The 15,843-nt window shown below is 32.9% G+C and overlaps 1 protein-coding gene across 3 annotated transcripts in view; it reads left to right on the forward strand.

Moving 5' to 3' along the window:
- Positions 1–6,407: 6,407 nt before the first annotated feature.
- The window catches only part of LOC104595549 (MADS-box transcription factor 23), a 37,640-nt gene continuing 28,204 nt past the window's right edge, over positions 6,408–15,843 (forward strand). For 2 of the 3 annotated variants that reach the window (XM_010256313.3, XM_010256315.3), the window contains exons 1-2: positions 6,408–6,614; positions 6,813–7,037. In XM_010256313.3, coding sequence (XP_010254615.1) covers positions 6,856–7,037 — 182 coding nt within the window. In that variant the 5' untranslated portion in view covers positions 6,408–6,614; positions 6,813–6,855. The remainder of the gene's footprint in view (positions 6,615–6,812; positions 7,038–15,843) is intronic. The other variant, XM_010256314.3, reaches the window with a different exon arrangement.

Here is a 15,843-nt window from a genome sequence, read left to right on the forward strand (position 1 = left end):
AGTGATAAGAGAAAACAATGCCCAGATGTTTAGATATAGTAATCGGTGCCTTCGAGGTGGCTTACTCCTTTTGGCCATTGTAAGACTGACACGCTTTGGTTCACTATTCGTACGGCTGCTTCTTCCCTTTAGCAGAGGTTGATGAATGAGCGCCATTTTTATGCCCTCGATTGGCGGATGATGTTGGTATCTTCACATGCGTGTCGGGCGTCTGAGTATCGCAACGTTCCCTTTAGATTCGCACGCGAAAAGGGCAAATGCTCTCCGGAGTTTGAATTCAATTCCATGTCAAAGGCTCCAAACGAGTAACTTCTAGTCGATATTTATCGAAGCGGAAAAGGGAGAAGTTTCAGAGGTTCAATTGAGGTTAAATTTGAGATCCAACCGGCATATATATATATATTATGGGTTTTATTAATATTATATATAATATATTTTATAACTTATATGTTATTTAAATATGATGGATGGATAGTAAATTTTGATCATTGTTCAAGTCTCCTAATTCATATTTTCATTAAAATACGTATTTAATAAAATAATTTATTTAATAATTAAAGAATCAATAATGAACATAAATAAAAAAGTGGATTACTGATAATTAAGTAATACTTGAAAATAAGAGGTCATGGGTTTAAGTCTTATTACATATGTTTTCAAATTTTAATAAAGAGACTGTTTTCACAAGATTTTTAACAATTCTAATTCTTGGGGTGTGACCAAACTAAAGCTACTCATTCAACCAGATTATCAAAAATCCATATGTAAGACTCCAATTTGCAGGTTGAATCCATCTCTAACGCCCATAATTAGGGGTGACCACGAGCCGAGCCCTTCACGAGCTATTCGAGCTCGGTTCATGAAAAACTTGATTTGGCTCGGTTTCAGACTAGCTTCGAGCTGAGCTTGAACCTAATTTATAGGCTCGTTTATTAATGGAGTCGAGCTCTAGTCTAATAAAACTCGACTCATGAGACTCACGGGCTAACTCAAATAGTTACATACATACATACATAAATATATAATAATAATAATAATAATAATAACAACAATAATAAAAAAATTATAGAAAATAATATATAATATTTTTATTTTTATATATATATAATAACTAATTATTTCTTAGTTTTTTAAATATCAAGTAAAAAGTATTATATATATATATATATATATATATATATATATTTTTATAAAATATTTTTTTTTTCAAATCGAACTCAAACTCGAGCCTTGTACTATCTTGACGAGCCCTCGAATCCACCCCTACCCATAATATATAGGCCATTAGGTCCTATTGGTGACGCCTTTTGCATTTGCACTTGGGGCAAGTTGTGTTGAGTTAAATATGGTGGTTGAGTACCTATGTTCCAGATAAACTACCTAGAGTAGTTTTATATTATAGTTGTATTTTTTGCCTCTAAAATGCCAATATTGACTTTTTTGATTTTCACTAAACACAACTTCTTCAATTTTTGTATGAAGCCCAACTTAGAAAGTCAAAAATGGCATTTTGAAAGTCCTCCCAAATGGCCACATATTTTGGAATTGAATGATTGATACTTAAGCCATATGGTAACAACTGAAGATACTGAACTAAAAAACTTACTTCTTTTATCCTTTAGTGAATATGATATTAAGTTGTGTGCTTCTCAATGGCTGGAAGTGAAATTGGGTAGAGCACTACTCTCTTGAAAATTTTATTATTTAATAATTATTTTAACAACTTAAAACAATAAATTGTTTATGGTCAGTCGTACTTTATCATTTCCCATGCTGAATCAGAAAAGTACAAATGCTTACACACAAAACAATAACAACTCATCTATCCAAGGTTGATGATTCCCGTTTCCATCTTCTTGGGTTTACTTAAAATGGAAGGATAAATAACAATCTATGTGAGAAACGTCTGGCGAGTGGAACTGGTGGTGTTCCAGTTTCAACTCTAATTGACGTTTGACCTACTGTGGGCGATTCCTTCATCAAATTATAAGTTACGTCGTTTAGGAAGTAAAGCCCTAATTAAAATTAATAGTTAATGCTTTTATTACTTTATTTGAATAGTAATTTCGTGACAGATTCACTAAATAATTGCTCAAGTTCATCACCTTAATTGTTCTTGTAATAATCGTCTACTAACTATTGCACTATTTTATAATTTAGTCAATATAGGGTTGTTGGGCCATATAAATAATTAATTTCTTATCATGGATAGAATACTATAATATAATATATAATCCATTGAATTACCTAAACCTAATTTGATAATAAGTTAATAGTATAGCTTTGTTAAGTGGGTGTACTTTGTTTTAGTTATTCCAGGTCCTAGGTTAGAAATGCAGAAAATCTTTGACATAAAAGACCAAATCTCCCAAATTCATGAAAGGGCTTTTCAGACTTGTACCCAAGAGAATCAAAAGAATAATCTGTGTTTAACAAGGGGGTGAGAGAGAGAGATATGTATGACCCATGAACTGTTCCTACCTTAAGTGTGCAAGGGGTTATTTTCTTCAATGTTTTATTGATTAATTAGGCATTTGAAGTGGACAACTTGTCAATATTTTACTGGTTTGAATTGAATCTTCTTTGTAGAGCTTATTAGATAGCATTTGTTGACCTAGAAAGTCATCAAGCCCTTCAGTTCTTGAAGTTTAATAACCAACACAGGAATTTCATAACTTGTCTTTAAAATGGGGCAAAATTATTTCCTGCTTTGAGTGGAATACCCATTTTAGTTTTGATTGCTTGTCTATGAGTGTACCACACCTAAGCCATGTTATTGTTATTTGTAAAAACACATAGTAACAATAAAAGCATCTTATTTATCTGATGTATTAATTAAATGATTTTCCTCGCAAGTTTGTTTTACAATTTAAGTTACCCTCAAAATAAATATGACATTGAAATTCTTAAACCCACCCTTCTTTACGGCTTAATTTGTTAATGCTTTATTTTATGAATTTCTATTAAAAAAATGATAAGATTTGATCTTTTACGAGTTATGAAAATCATTTTCAAATTTTATAAATCTAGAATTGCAAATAAGGGGATGTTTGGAACCATGGCCATTTTTCTGAAAAATGGTGCCACGTTGGATCCACATAGGCGTTTCAACAAACACCCACATATATGACTGTTCGGTTCACTCGTTTTTTGAAAAAATGCTTGAACAATGGGCATGCCTCGTAAATTGGGACCCCATCGATGCATAAAACGTTAAATTTGGCATTTCATGCATCATTGAACCGTTGCCCCCAATGGTTGACTGATTGGCGATTACATGTATCCTATGCGATGCTTACCTGTCAGCACATACATAAAAAACAGAGATGAAAATCACCTTACCAAACAGCATAATATTGTTCACTGTCTACCTACGTGACAGAAATACTTCCAAACAAAATCAATACATTTTTTTTTAATAAAAAACAGGTCTTGAAAGCGTTTTTTCTTAAAAATCAGTCCCAAAAAACACACAGTTAAAAATGATAATGATCAAATGGATTCATAGACTTAATTTTAATCCATCCAGCCCTCTTCCTCTTACCGATTCATATGGTAATAAGATAAAATATAGAACCCTATTATATAAATAATATAATGTATCTGAAGTCCAACTCAAATTGTACCCACCTTCCACGGCATAAGTTATGGGTCTCAGGATGACTCCAGCAGGTGGTGGGCCCCGGTTCAGTTCGATCTTGGGCAAAAGGTATCAAGGAGCATGGTTGGATTTTACAATATTGCCAGGGAAATCCAAAGAGGATACAATTTTGTGACTCTTGTCTAACTAGTTGTGCAAACAATGTCCAAAAGAGAGATTACTTTACTCTTAGCATGTAACTTTTATGTAGTTGCATCTGTATGCTTTCAAAAGAGAGTTCCTTGATAATGGAAATCTACCAAATTAAGTATAGATTATTTGGGCCTCTCTTTTTGGATATTATATTATTTGGCTTGGTGGAATGGATATTTGAGGTAATGCTTCCAAAGTCTTGTTGGCCCCCTTTTCAAAACTTTATTCTTTTCATGATCAAAGGAACTAAAAAAGGAATAGTTAAATAAAATCATCATCAAAGTTAACCATGGTTTATGGATTAACCCTTGGTTTCTAATTTTTCAATTTGTCTTGAACATGAACAGCTCAATTCGGCAGAAGTTTATGCGAGTCAGCTAGCTTTCCGGTCCTTTATAACTGGTTTGACTCAATACTGAGCGATTCAACTCAACTAAAGGTTCGTTTGATAATAGCTGAAAATGTTGAACTGAAAAATTTATTGTTTTGTCTTTTAATAATTGAGTTTTTAAGAGAGTTATGTTTCTTTAACAGCTAAAACTGAAGTTGGATAGATCACCATACCCTTAAGAAATTCATTATTTAATTATTTTAACAATTAAAAGATAAAGCAATTAGTCATTCAACTCAGCCACTTCATCCGTTATCAAATGGCTCCTTATTCTGATACAAAGATCAATAAGGTGATCACAGATCTGAATTTAAAATTACTAGGACTATTTTTCGAGTTTGATAAATATAAAAAATAAATATGTGGGTCGAAAAAGAAAAAAAACAGTGAGCGACCAGGTAGACAATTTGTCAATTTCTTTCGTGGTAATTAAAAATATTATATATGGACAACTGCATATTCTTATTATGGTGGAAAAAATCTAGTTTATGGAATCCTATTATTGTTCAAAAGTATGATGACACCGATTGCACCAAATGTTTGTTGATGATAATATAAAAAGAAGCAGAAAGAATTAAAGGCACAAGAAAGAGAAATTTGGAAAAATAAACAAAGCCCACTTGTATATATCTTATAGCTAGAAATTTTCTTTCTATTTTTGATGCCGAATTGTCAGCTCCAAGAAGAGTGGATGATGATATTTAATAAGAATCTCATCTAAGAGTAGAAATACTTGAGAGGGGAGGAACCGGAGAGGAAGTCAATACAGGAATTTTTACATGGGTTGATGAGGGTTGGCAGTTTCGAGCAACTTGTTAGAAGCGAGAAAAAAACGGGGATGACCTTTTGCGTTCGGATTTGCATGCAGGATCGACTCTTGCCTTATTTGGAAAACCTCAAAGGTTGAGGTTGGTCTCTCAGCTGTTAGAAATAGAAACGGGATCGGTGGTTCTCTTCCTTTTCTTTGGTGTCACTATTCTCTCTCTCTCTCTCACTGTTTTATTAAACCTCGTTTTCTAATGACAAGTGGCACATTCCTTATTGTTTTGACGTGTACTCGCCCCCGCGAACCCGTGCCTTCGGTCTCTCAGCGAGTTAACGAACCCGAAAACCTGGGAACACACGAAAAGCCAAGCCAAGGCTGCCCTTCCCCTCATATTCACTGCCGATCCTACCCTCACTCTTTTGTATGAATTACCACCATATCCCCAGTTTTATAAGATATAAGATCTAATCAGCATAAAAGGTATTATATCAGAAAATTTTGAACCAATCACAACCCTTTATGAATTTGATACTAACCGATTGGTGACCACTTTTATGATTGGTAGATTGGATTTTATTATGGAATTATCAAAAAATATGAAAATTCATGATCATTTATTTGCCAAAATGGCATCATTGATCTACAATGGCATGTAAAAGTTTCTCATATTGTGATCCATTCACCATGCCAACTATTTGTAGAAAGAGTTGCATGGTGATTCAATATTTTTTTTAAATTGAATAAGAGATAGTCGATGTATTTATTAGCTTTAACATTTAATTAAATTGAATTGATTTTTTTTTGTCTTAAAATTATTTTATGTGTGAATTTAATAATGGTTTGATAGAAAATTAAAGAGAAAAAGAAAGCTAAGGGGAAGTTTTTTAAGAATTTACGAATTGATAGTGCCTCATTTGATAAGTTAAAGCCAATAATTGACTGTAGTGAAGACGGGTTCAAATCTCAAATTCCAATGCTACCAAGTATAAATACAAATATGTTTAATGCAAAACCTTATATTTGTATACTTGTAAATCCTATATTGTATTTGCATTCCTTCCAAACAAGATCGTACGAATTTTTCTTAATTTATGGCAAACCAAACACAGCCTAATATTCTTTTTTCCTTTTTTTTTAACACAGCCTAATAGTCTGAATGACCAGCGATTGCGTGCCCAATTAATAAATAGGTGAAACATTTAACAATTAATTCCCGGTAGATAATGTACAATAGAAGAAAAATGTTTGAGGTACAGCCGTTAGGGACACGATCGCCATTTTGCAAAGATTTAAGGATAACTTTATCCCGAAACAAGCGGTACGGCGAAGGTGACTTTTTCACACGTGTCGGTGATCGCAAATGTAGACGGCGCATAAAAAAAAGTACAGAAATATAAAATTCCCGCAGCCCCTGATTCGGCCTCGAACCAAGTGCACTTTTGTTGCCTTCCTTTTGAGGTTTGAACAGTAAAAACCACTAGTTGTTTCAGAGCACAAAACCATCTGATTTTTCCTAGAAAAGTGGTTTCAATTTTCTAAAACCGCTTTTTGATTGCAGCGTCCCCTTATATAGCAGTACATTACAGACATCTCACATCCATTTCAGTTCTCCTCTCGTGTAAAGTCGCTTGTGGTGTCCGCCGTCAGAAGCTCACTAACTAAAGGTTTTCTTCAAATCTTCTCTTTTTCTTCTTCCGATCTCTCACTTCTGATCTTCGTAGATTCAAATATTCCTCCATTCTTCGTTCATATGGTTCGATTTCTTTGTTTTTTTCTTCTTTTTTAACATACCTCAGATCTCAAAACTTTGAGCTCTAGTTCTCTTCTCTATCTCACTTTCTTTCTGTCTTCCGCAAATTTAGAAGAGAAGCCAGAGGAGAAACCCTGACATCTGAAACAGTAAGAATGGGGAGAGGCAAGATCGTGATCCGAAGGATCGACAATTCGACCAGCAGGCAAGTCACTTTCTCAAAACGAAGAAACGGATTACTGAAGAAGGCGAGGGAGTTGGCGATCCTGTGCGACGCAGAAGTAGGTTTGATTATCTTCTCCAGCACCGGGAAGCTCTATGATTTTGCAAGTACCAGGTTGGACAAAATTCCTTTCTTATATTCTCACTCTATTTCTCTATTTTAGTACTTCTGTATGTATTACCTATAAAAAAATCTGAGTAGCTGGAGCTTATATTCTCAGTAATCGTAGCTTTAATTTGTAGCTTAGAATCTTTATCTGGAGTTATGTTGTTTAATATAGTTCTATTACATTTTCTCTTTGCTTCCCCTAAAATACGATATTGTCGTTCATGAAATATGACAAACTGAGTGTTGTATGACTGTGTACTAATTGCTAAAAGTTTAGAACGACTTCAAGGCTTACTATGAAATCGATTAACGCACATTGCATGAGCTGACATAGGCTACACTTTCTTCAACTTTGATACGACCTTATTTCCCTTCACTCTGTGTTCATAGCTTGCTCTTTGATCGTTCATCTACTTATCTGCTTGTGATTTCATCCCTATTGATAATACTCTTGAAGTGTTTGAAGCTTCCACCTGTAGGATACGGAATTGATGTACAACTGTTTGCTTGGTTTGAATTGAAGGCATGCTTAAGGTGTTCGATAGTCTTGATTTTTTTTTTTTTTTGGGGTTTGAAAGGTGTCGATAATCGATAGTCTTGATTCTAGAGATGTACAGGTCGCAGTGTTAGGTTCCTCCGTGAAAAATAATAGCACACTCTTCAAAAATGAATTTATTTGGCTTTAGGATATGTTAGAAGATTAACGCTGAGTCTTCAATAAGAATTCGAGAATAGAGTACGTATGTATTTAATAGTACACATCTCCTTTTGTATTAAAGTTTCTTTTTCTTCCTGATATGCCTTTTACCAATTCGTAGTACCATAGATTTCCATTACAGACTTGGAGAAGCTCTGAGCGTCAAGGTCTTGAGCTTGCTTTCCTCCTAGGATACTTAGATGAGAGATCCAACTTTTCATGATCTAGAGAGAGAGAGAGAACCGTTTTAGAATTACATTTCATGTAGATAAATCAGAAATACTGCAAAGGCCAAACATATAGATTGAGTCGCGCTGGAGAAAGAAGGCTTTATGCTCCAAGTAAGAGTACGTGCATAGCAATGCCGTATCTCGTAAGCGTGAGCTGAGTATGTGCACAGTCGTAAGATTATTTAGTTTTCCATTTCTAAGTGAGATGGAAGTAAATGGCACGAAAACCATGACCTGAAGAACGTTGATGATGTTGAGTGTAATTTGAGAAAGCTACCCTTCGTTAAGAGCTCAATTCTGTGTTGAGATATTATCAAACTTGGAATGATGAATTTCATTGGGGTAAATTATTGTCACATGGAAATAGATAATCAAGCTAACGGAGCCGGAAGCTGTTTGCTCCGAGTACAGATTGGATAAATGGAAAGTACAGTTGTGTCCTTACTTGCCAGAGAGGATGTATGGTCATCATGATACAAGTGCACGTGCACATACGATGCAAAATTGGGAATCGGGTACTAACCGTTATTGTCGGTGACAAAAGAGAGATGCTGTGGCGACCTCAGGCAAAATGTGCAAATTGAATGCTAGGCCAAGCTGAAGATGTTGGGCTTGGATTCACAATTCACATTAGGGAATACTCTCTTTTTTGAACACAGAAGATAGTGGGTGTTCGCCAATATTTATGATTTTGTTTTCAAAAATAAAAGCGACTGCTACATCAGCAAAAAAAAACATTTATTTATTTTTTTTCTGTTATGGCGGCTATATATTTTGGTTTTGAAAAGAAAATCGGGCATATTGGCAATCACCCCATAATTTTATGCTCGGTCAACATATCGTACTCTAAATGTTATCCAGTTTGGTTTTCTGTGGTTTCTATATAACAAATTAAATGAAAATGGAAAGATCACTTGACCTCTCTCAGCTTAGATGAAGAAAATGGCCACTTCAATAAGAAAATGAGAAAATTATCTATCAAAAATTGTGATGATAGCTTCAATATAATAGATATTGAGGCATCCCCTCAACCCTCTTACTGTAATAAATGCTAGGATGTTTGAACATTCTGCTGAAGAGGTGATACATGCCAATATAATACGTGCATATGGGTTGGCATGGGATTAGATGGAACCTTTAACCTGCCGGTTGTCTGCAGCTTTCTCCATGTGCGGCAATAACAAAAGGGGTTGATGGATGGCTCAAATACAAGCAATGATTCCTGAATCTTACCCAATTTAATTTTTCCTTCAAAATTATAGAATTGAAGTGGATGTGCTGAGCCAGCACTTTCAATATAGTGGTGCGCCCTGCATGTTCCTCCTATCCTATGCTATAGACTATTGGTTGGGATTGACACAAGACAACTTTACCTTTAGTTTATACAAGAAAACTACTCTAAATTATTTGTAGAAGAAATGGCTTCGGAAGTGAACTGGATTACTGTAAGTTGACTGATAACTCCATATGCTGAAATGCAATCAATTGAGATCATATTGGTTTATCGGTTTTCTTTTTCTTTTCTTTTTTTTTTTAAAGTGGCTGCATTGATTTCCAGCAGGCTCTTGTTTGATATGCCAGTTGATATGCTATCACACAAAGCTTGCTATTATCATTAATAGTCAGTTTCAATTTTTATAGGAGCGGGCCAATAATTAATTAATTATTTACTTTATCCTAGTTTTATTTTTAATTTGTTGAAAATGTAATCAGGTAACTTTTCTTCGTGATCTAATCACAGTTATTATACCAAGAAATCTATTTTAGCACACTATAACAAAGTTAAGATTCAGGTGCAATTTTTATAATGCCATTTCTTTAATAAAAATGATTAACGTGACACAACGATAATAAAAGTGTAAGACGCAGCAAGTTCAACAAAATAAGTTTAAAACAAACTATATATAATTGCCTTACACGAAAGTAGTTCAACCCAGATATTTGGAGAACAATTCTGAGTACCCAAAATAGTAGAGTCATTATTAGGTTTCCTCATCAATTTTGCCTTTTAAGTAAAGGGTACATTAGATGCTAATTTACTAGTATAATAATTATATGTTTTATATACCTAAAACATAGTTGTTGTTCTTCTCAGCATCCCCTCTCCCTCATCCTTTTTAGATCTTTTTTTTTTTTTTAAATGCCAACCTTGATTTTAAAGGATGTTTCTATGTGGGCTCCTCTCCCCTTTCTATTTATTCAGTTTTCTATGAATAAGTTCTATGTCATTTGGTCATAATAGCTTAATTAATTTAGTAAAATAATAACTTAAAATCAACTTTATTAATTTTAAATTAATTTTTATTAATTTAGATCCAATTTTAAAATAAAAATGAATCTTTAACTTAAATTTCAACTAAAAACAATAAAAATGCAAATTTCTTTAGCAATAACTAATAAAAATTAAGTTATCAATGAAGTTAACAAGTGATAATAATTAGTTAATTAAAAATCCACTTAAGTTTTGTCTAAAATAATATAGAATATTAAAAAAAATAATAGAAAGCTATTATTTTTAAATTCCATTTTTAGCATCCACTAAAAAGTAATAAAATTTTATCATTTTAAAAAATAATATTTCATTTAAAATCCATGTAAAAATGTAAATTTATCTAAAATACACAACCCAAAATATAATACTTGGGTTCAATTTGGATTGACTCTCCCCAAATTCAAATGTCTTTCCTTCTACTTTATCTCTACTTAAAACAAAAATCACACATTTTAATAAATATTTAACAAAAACAAAATTATTAATAAAAATTAAAATCCATTTAAATTTAATTTAAAAATAATAATAATTAATACCAATTTATCAGACAATACGTAAACCCAAAAATAATGCTTAGGGTGGACTCATTCTCACTTGGTCCAATTAGGAATGTCTTAATACTCCTTTTGGCTTCTGCCTTAATTTCATTTAACAAAGTCCCTGCATTGCACATCTCCCAACTAATTAATTCTTAAGATAAATTCATTTTCACTCTCAAAGTCAATAGTATATTAAAAGTTAATAAATTGAATATTTTTCTCACCTTTCATCTCTTACAATTTTTTTACGTATTTCAAATGAACCTATCATTTAAATCACAAATTTTCAAAAAAAATAATAAATAAATAAATGAAAAGATTACAAGGCCCTGCACATGAAGGGCTCAATTAATGCTTGATAAAATAAGTAGAGATAGACAATTATATGCATCCTGATCTCTATAAGTCAGTTTTGCTCATAACAATCGGTAGTATCTTGCTTGGTCGTGATCTTAAATTAAACAGTTTTGTCCTCTGCATAAATAGTGGATTAAATACCTTACAATCATACTTATTAATATTGTAATTAACTTCAAGTTATGCTACCATTCCGTTCATGGTATTTGTAACCGGTTCACTCGCTGCATTTTGTTTTATAACCTTGCGCTCAAAATAAATTGCATATTTAATAGCTTTGTAAATAATGTTTTTCCATCTCCTATTTCTTCACAATTGGTTAGTCCACTTTTTCATTACTGGATGACTTTGATTAGGTGAACAATTTCTCCACAAAAATAGATAATGAGGCCTTCCATGCTTCTATGTGGGAGGGCTAATTATATTACTAAGAAAAATGGCAACAATAATACTTTAATGCATCACACCTCAAGTAATTGCAAAATGAGCTAGAACAGAAATTTTTTAGCTCAAGAACCAAATGTAGGTTAATGCATATAAAATAGGATCAGGATCATCCATTCGGTGGATCCGAGGTAAGAAATTCCTTGTGCCAAAAACTGTCATCCTTAAATTGTTTTTGATCATCTGATTTGTGACTCTCTTACAGATCTAGTACGTTTTTTTTTTTTTCATTATCTAAAGGAATTCTTACAATCATTTGATTATGTTTTATTTTACCATTGTTATTTGAGGGTAGTTGGACTGGTGACTTGGTCAAAAACCTAGCTTGGATCATCCTCTAACCTGCCATATTATAAAAAAAAAACCGTTGATCCAATCAATGATCCACCTACCTAGACGGTTGTACAATTGATCCATCTGATTCATTCAACATGTTACTGGGTTTTTATTTTTTTTCTTTTTAATTTTTTATATTGGTTGGCCCATTAACCCAGATGATTCAACCGCCGATCCATTGACACGGAGAGAAAACAAGCTCAACTTCTGGGCCAGATTTTAGAACACTGATCCCATTACTCATATTTATATTAATCTATGGTTTAAGACTAAAGTTCACTCATCTTTTCTCAGGTTTTTTGCAATATCACCCTAACATTATCAATATAAGGATTATCTTCATATCAAAACTATTTACAAATTTTAGTTAAGAATTCTAAAATTGAAAACGATGAATCATTTATAGTTGCATACAAATAATACATAAAAATATATCTTACAACCACAACAAACTCCATAATTTTACAATCTTTTCAATAATTTAAGATGCAGAATTTTATTAACAAAATCTAATAAATCAATGACATTATTAAAATATATCATTAAAATATGATTCACAATTTATTGAAATATTAGTAGTTTTAAATATTTAGACCATAATTAATGTCCAAGGAACCAATGCAAATCGAAGCTAGGCGAATGAAGTGGAGACTTGTTTCTTGATGTATTGTAGGAAGGTATTTTGCATGATTGAAATAATATGAGCCATATTTCATGTGGAACAAAATGTCGGATGGTTGAGGCATGGGTGACTGTATAATGAATGTAGCCGTGGCCCGTGGAGAGTTGAATCAACATGACGCTCTAATAATGTGTAATGTAAATTGATAATTGCTCTATGCAAGTTGGAGGCATAAAAGAATCTTCTTAACTTTAAATCATTTAACAAGATGAAACAAATAGTCAAGATAAGAGTAAAATGCCCCTTCGAAGCCAACGAAAAAATAAAGATATTGGTTTCCCCATTTTTTGAGCGTAAAGGAAGATGCATAAAAGAACAAGAATGTATTGACAACATTTGAAATAGACCATATGAATCTCTTCAATTTTCACTCATAAATTCCTCATTTGGTTCCTTTACTCCCAGTATAGGTATTGGGCCAACCCTATGACCCAAACATGTGTGACAGCTAAGAAAGATCAACATGTGTATTCCAGTGACTTCTGGAAAATTACTTGAATTGAGTAATTGCTTCAAGTCATTCCTTCCACTCTTACCAGTGATTAGACAGAGGATTCATACTTTAAATAACAACCACCAATAGAAATAAAAACAGAGTAATTGCTTCTAGTCATTCCTTTTCACACTGGGCTGGGTATCTATCATGAGTGAACACTGAACACAGGCGTGTTCACTCATGATATGTAGCCCAGCCCGGTCTGCAGGATTTTGTTTCCAGCCAATCCGATCTCCTATTATAAAGCCCTAAAGCTCCATCTCTTCTCTTAAATCCATCATTCAGAGCGGAGAGAAAGCAAGACAGGATTAAATGATAAAATTTTTATGTCAAAAGGTATTTATCCCAAATGTTTAATAACGAAGGAAAATAAATAAAACAAATAAAAATAAAAATTGATAAAACAAATCATTTTTTTTAGGAGTGTGTACTCCAATGTTTAATTGTTTTTCTTGTTTCCAGTTCCAAAAACAAATCAAAACCATCTAGTCAGAAACAGACTGTTTTATATAACAAAAGCATGGAAAGCTTTGTTAATTGTCTATGTATTTTTTATTGTTTTCAAAAGTTTGAAGAGAAAATTTGTTTGCATTTTAAATAACATGATTTTTATAGTTTAAGAAAAAATTATGAAAAAACAACATAGGTTGTGTCTAGTACCATTGCCACTTCTTGCAACATTATAGGTTGGTCAATACAAATTTTATGAGAACATATATATATATATATATATATATATATATATATATATATATATATATATTATTTTACCACAAATGCTTTGAGTTATCAATACAATATTTGGTACCATTGCTAGAAACATCAGTCTTTCTACTATAAATGCCAACACCCAATCCAATACCTATATTTTTTTAGTGGAAGTGCCAAAGTGGTTATCTAGTGTGATGTGATAAAACAATTTATCAAAATTTCACATTGACCAACCTAAAATGTTGCAAGTGACAATGGTGCCAATCACAACCATAATTAGAGAACATGCTTTTGTTTTTTTACTGATATAGCAATTCTAAAAACAAATGAAAACAAAAATATGGATAATAAACAAAGATTTTATTGATATTTGGGTGCCATACACATTTTAAGATCTATACTATTATAAAGTAGATATTATTACCTAGATTTTGGTACAAGTCATAAAAGTTAAATTAAAATTTATAATCAACTTGTATCTCCACCCTTTACTTGCACCTAAACCTGTTCATGGGCCGGGTAGTCCGATGGCCTGGCTCGGCCCGGCCCGCACCCCGGTCAGGTTTGGTCATGTAATTAGGCCCGCGAGCTGAAACTCAAACCTAACACAGTAAGCCCGACTGTGTTACGGACCGGGCTCGGGATTTGTCAAAAAAACCCAACCCGACCCAACTCAGCATTATATATTTTATAAAATACATAAATATGTATTTTATATATTATATAAAATATATAAATAATATAATATTTATTGAAATATATATTTATAATTTAATATATACATTTTTTTATATTTTTTTCCTTTATAATCTCTCTCTCTCTCTCTATCTATTCAGCCACTTCAGCAGTAGGCCCGATGGTCGGGCCCAAGTTTTAAGTCCGATAGTCAGGCCGGGCTCAGGCTCGGGCCTTAGAAAAATCTATTAATACAGAGTGAAAGCCCGGCCTGGCCCATGAACAGGTGCAAGTTGCACCTGTCCTTACACTAGTATTAATAATGAAAAAAAGCTACACGTATCTACCTTTGCTTCAATATTAAATTATTAATAGTTCCATAACACTCGCCTTTGTATTTACAAAGGTAAATATCCCCTTTATAACTTTTGAGTTCATAAACCGGAAAAATATGCCTTGACAACATCGAAAGCTAATTTGCTTGCTCTTGAGAACAACATAATCTATTATATTGCCAGACATGATCTCTGATTTTCTTACAGCTAGTTTGTACTCATGCCAACGTGTCCAAACTTGTAATTTTGTAAAAGCGTATCTTTGTGTATACCTCGCCATTTAATGGTATGATATTTGGTGCCCAAGAAACATGGTTATGTAAGTTAGGTTATTTGATGTGGAAGAAACATATCATGTTGTAGGATTTCCTTCCACAGAATCATAGAAAATTATATATTGAAACCTTCATTTGGTTCAACTGCTGCACTTAGAAGTTTGAACCACCTTCCACCATCACAAAATCCATGCCCTCGTTGAACTATAACGTGTTAGTTACCAAAAGAGCCTTAAGATGGAGGCTTACAACAAACAAAGAGAGCAACAAGCTTCAACGAATTCTTTGCTCAAAGTGAAAATTTAATGATACTTGGGTACAAGTGTACAACAATTGTAATGAATTCCAATAAAAACCCAATTGGATTTTTTTTTATTCAAAGGTTGCATTTGCTTGCACATAACACAAAATCAATTCACCTTCCTAATTATGCCGGCGTTTGTGTTAATTTGGAAAAAAGTTGAATGGTGGAGAAATATGTGGATGTTTTTGAATAGATGGGGCCAATTCTTCATTGCAAAGCTGATTGAAATTTTGGAGAAATGTCATTTTAATAAAACAACTACTCACTTTAGGAAAATATTTGTTTGCATGTTGATTCTTTTCTTGGTATAATGAGAAACAATTTTAACAGTCTGAATCTGAACCTCCAGGTAAAAATTTCATCCCCCTATCCACTTTGATTCAATTTTCCGGTCTTGTTTTCTTGTACGGCTTCCCATGTTGATTAGGTGTTGTTTGGCAAAACTGAATTCTTATATCT

This window comes from Nelumbo nucifera, chromosome 5 (assembly GCF_055504915.1).
Source record: "Nelumbo nucifera cultivar China Antique chromosome 5, China Antique-T2T, whole genome shotgun sequence".
NCBI lineage: Eukaryota > Viridiplantae > Streptophyta > Magnoliopsida > Proteales > Nelumbonaceae > Nelumbo > Nelumbo nucifera.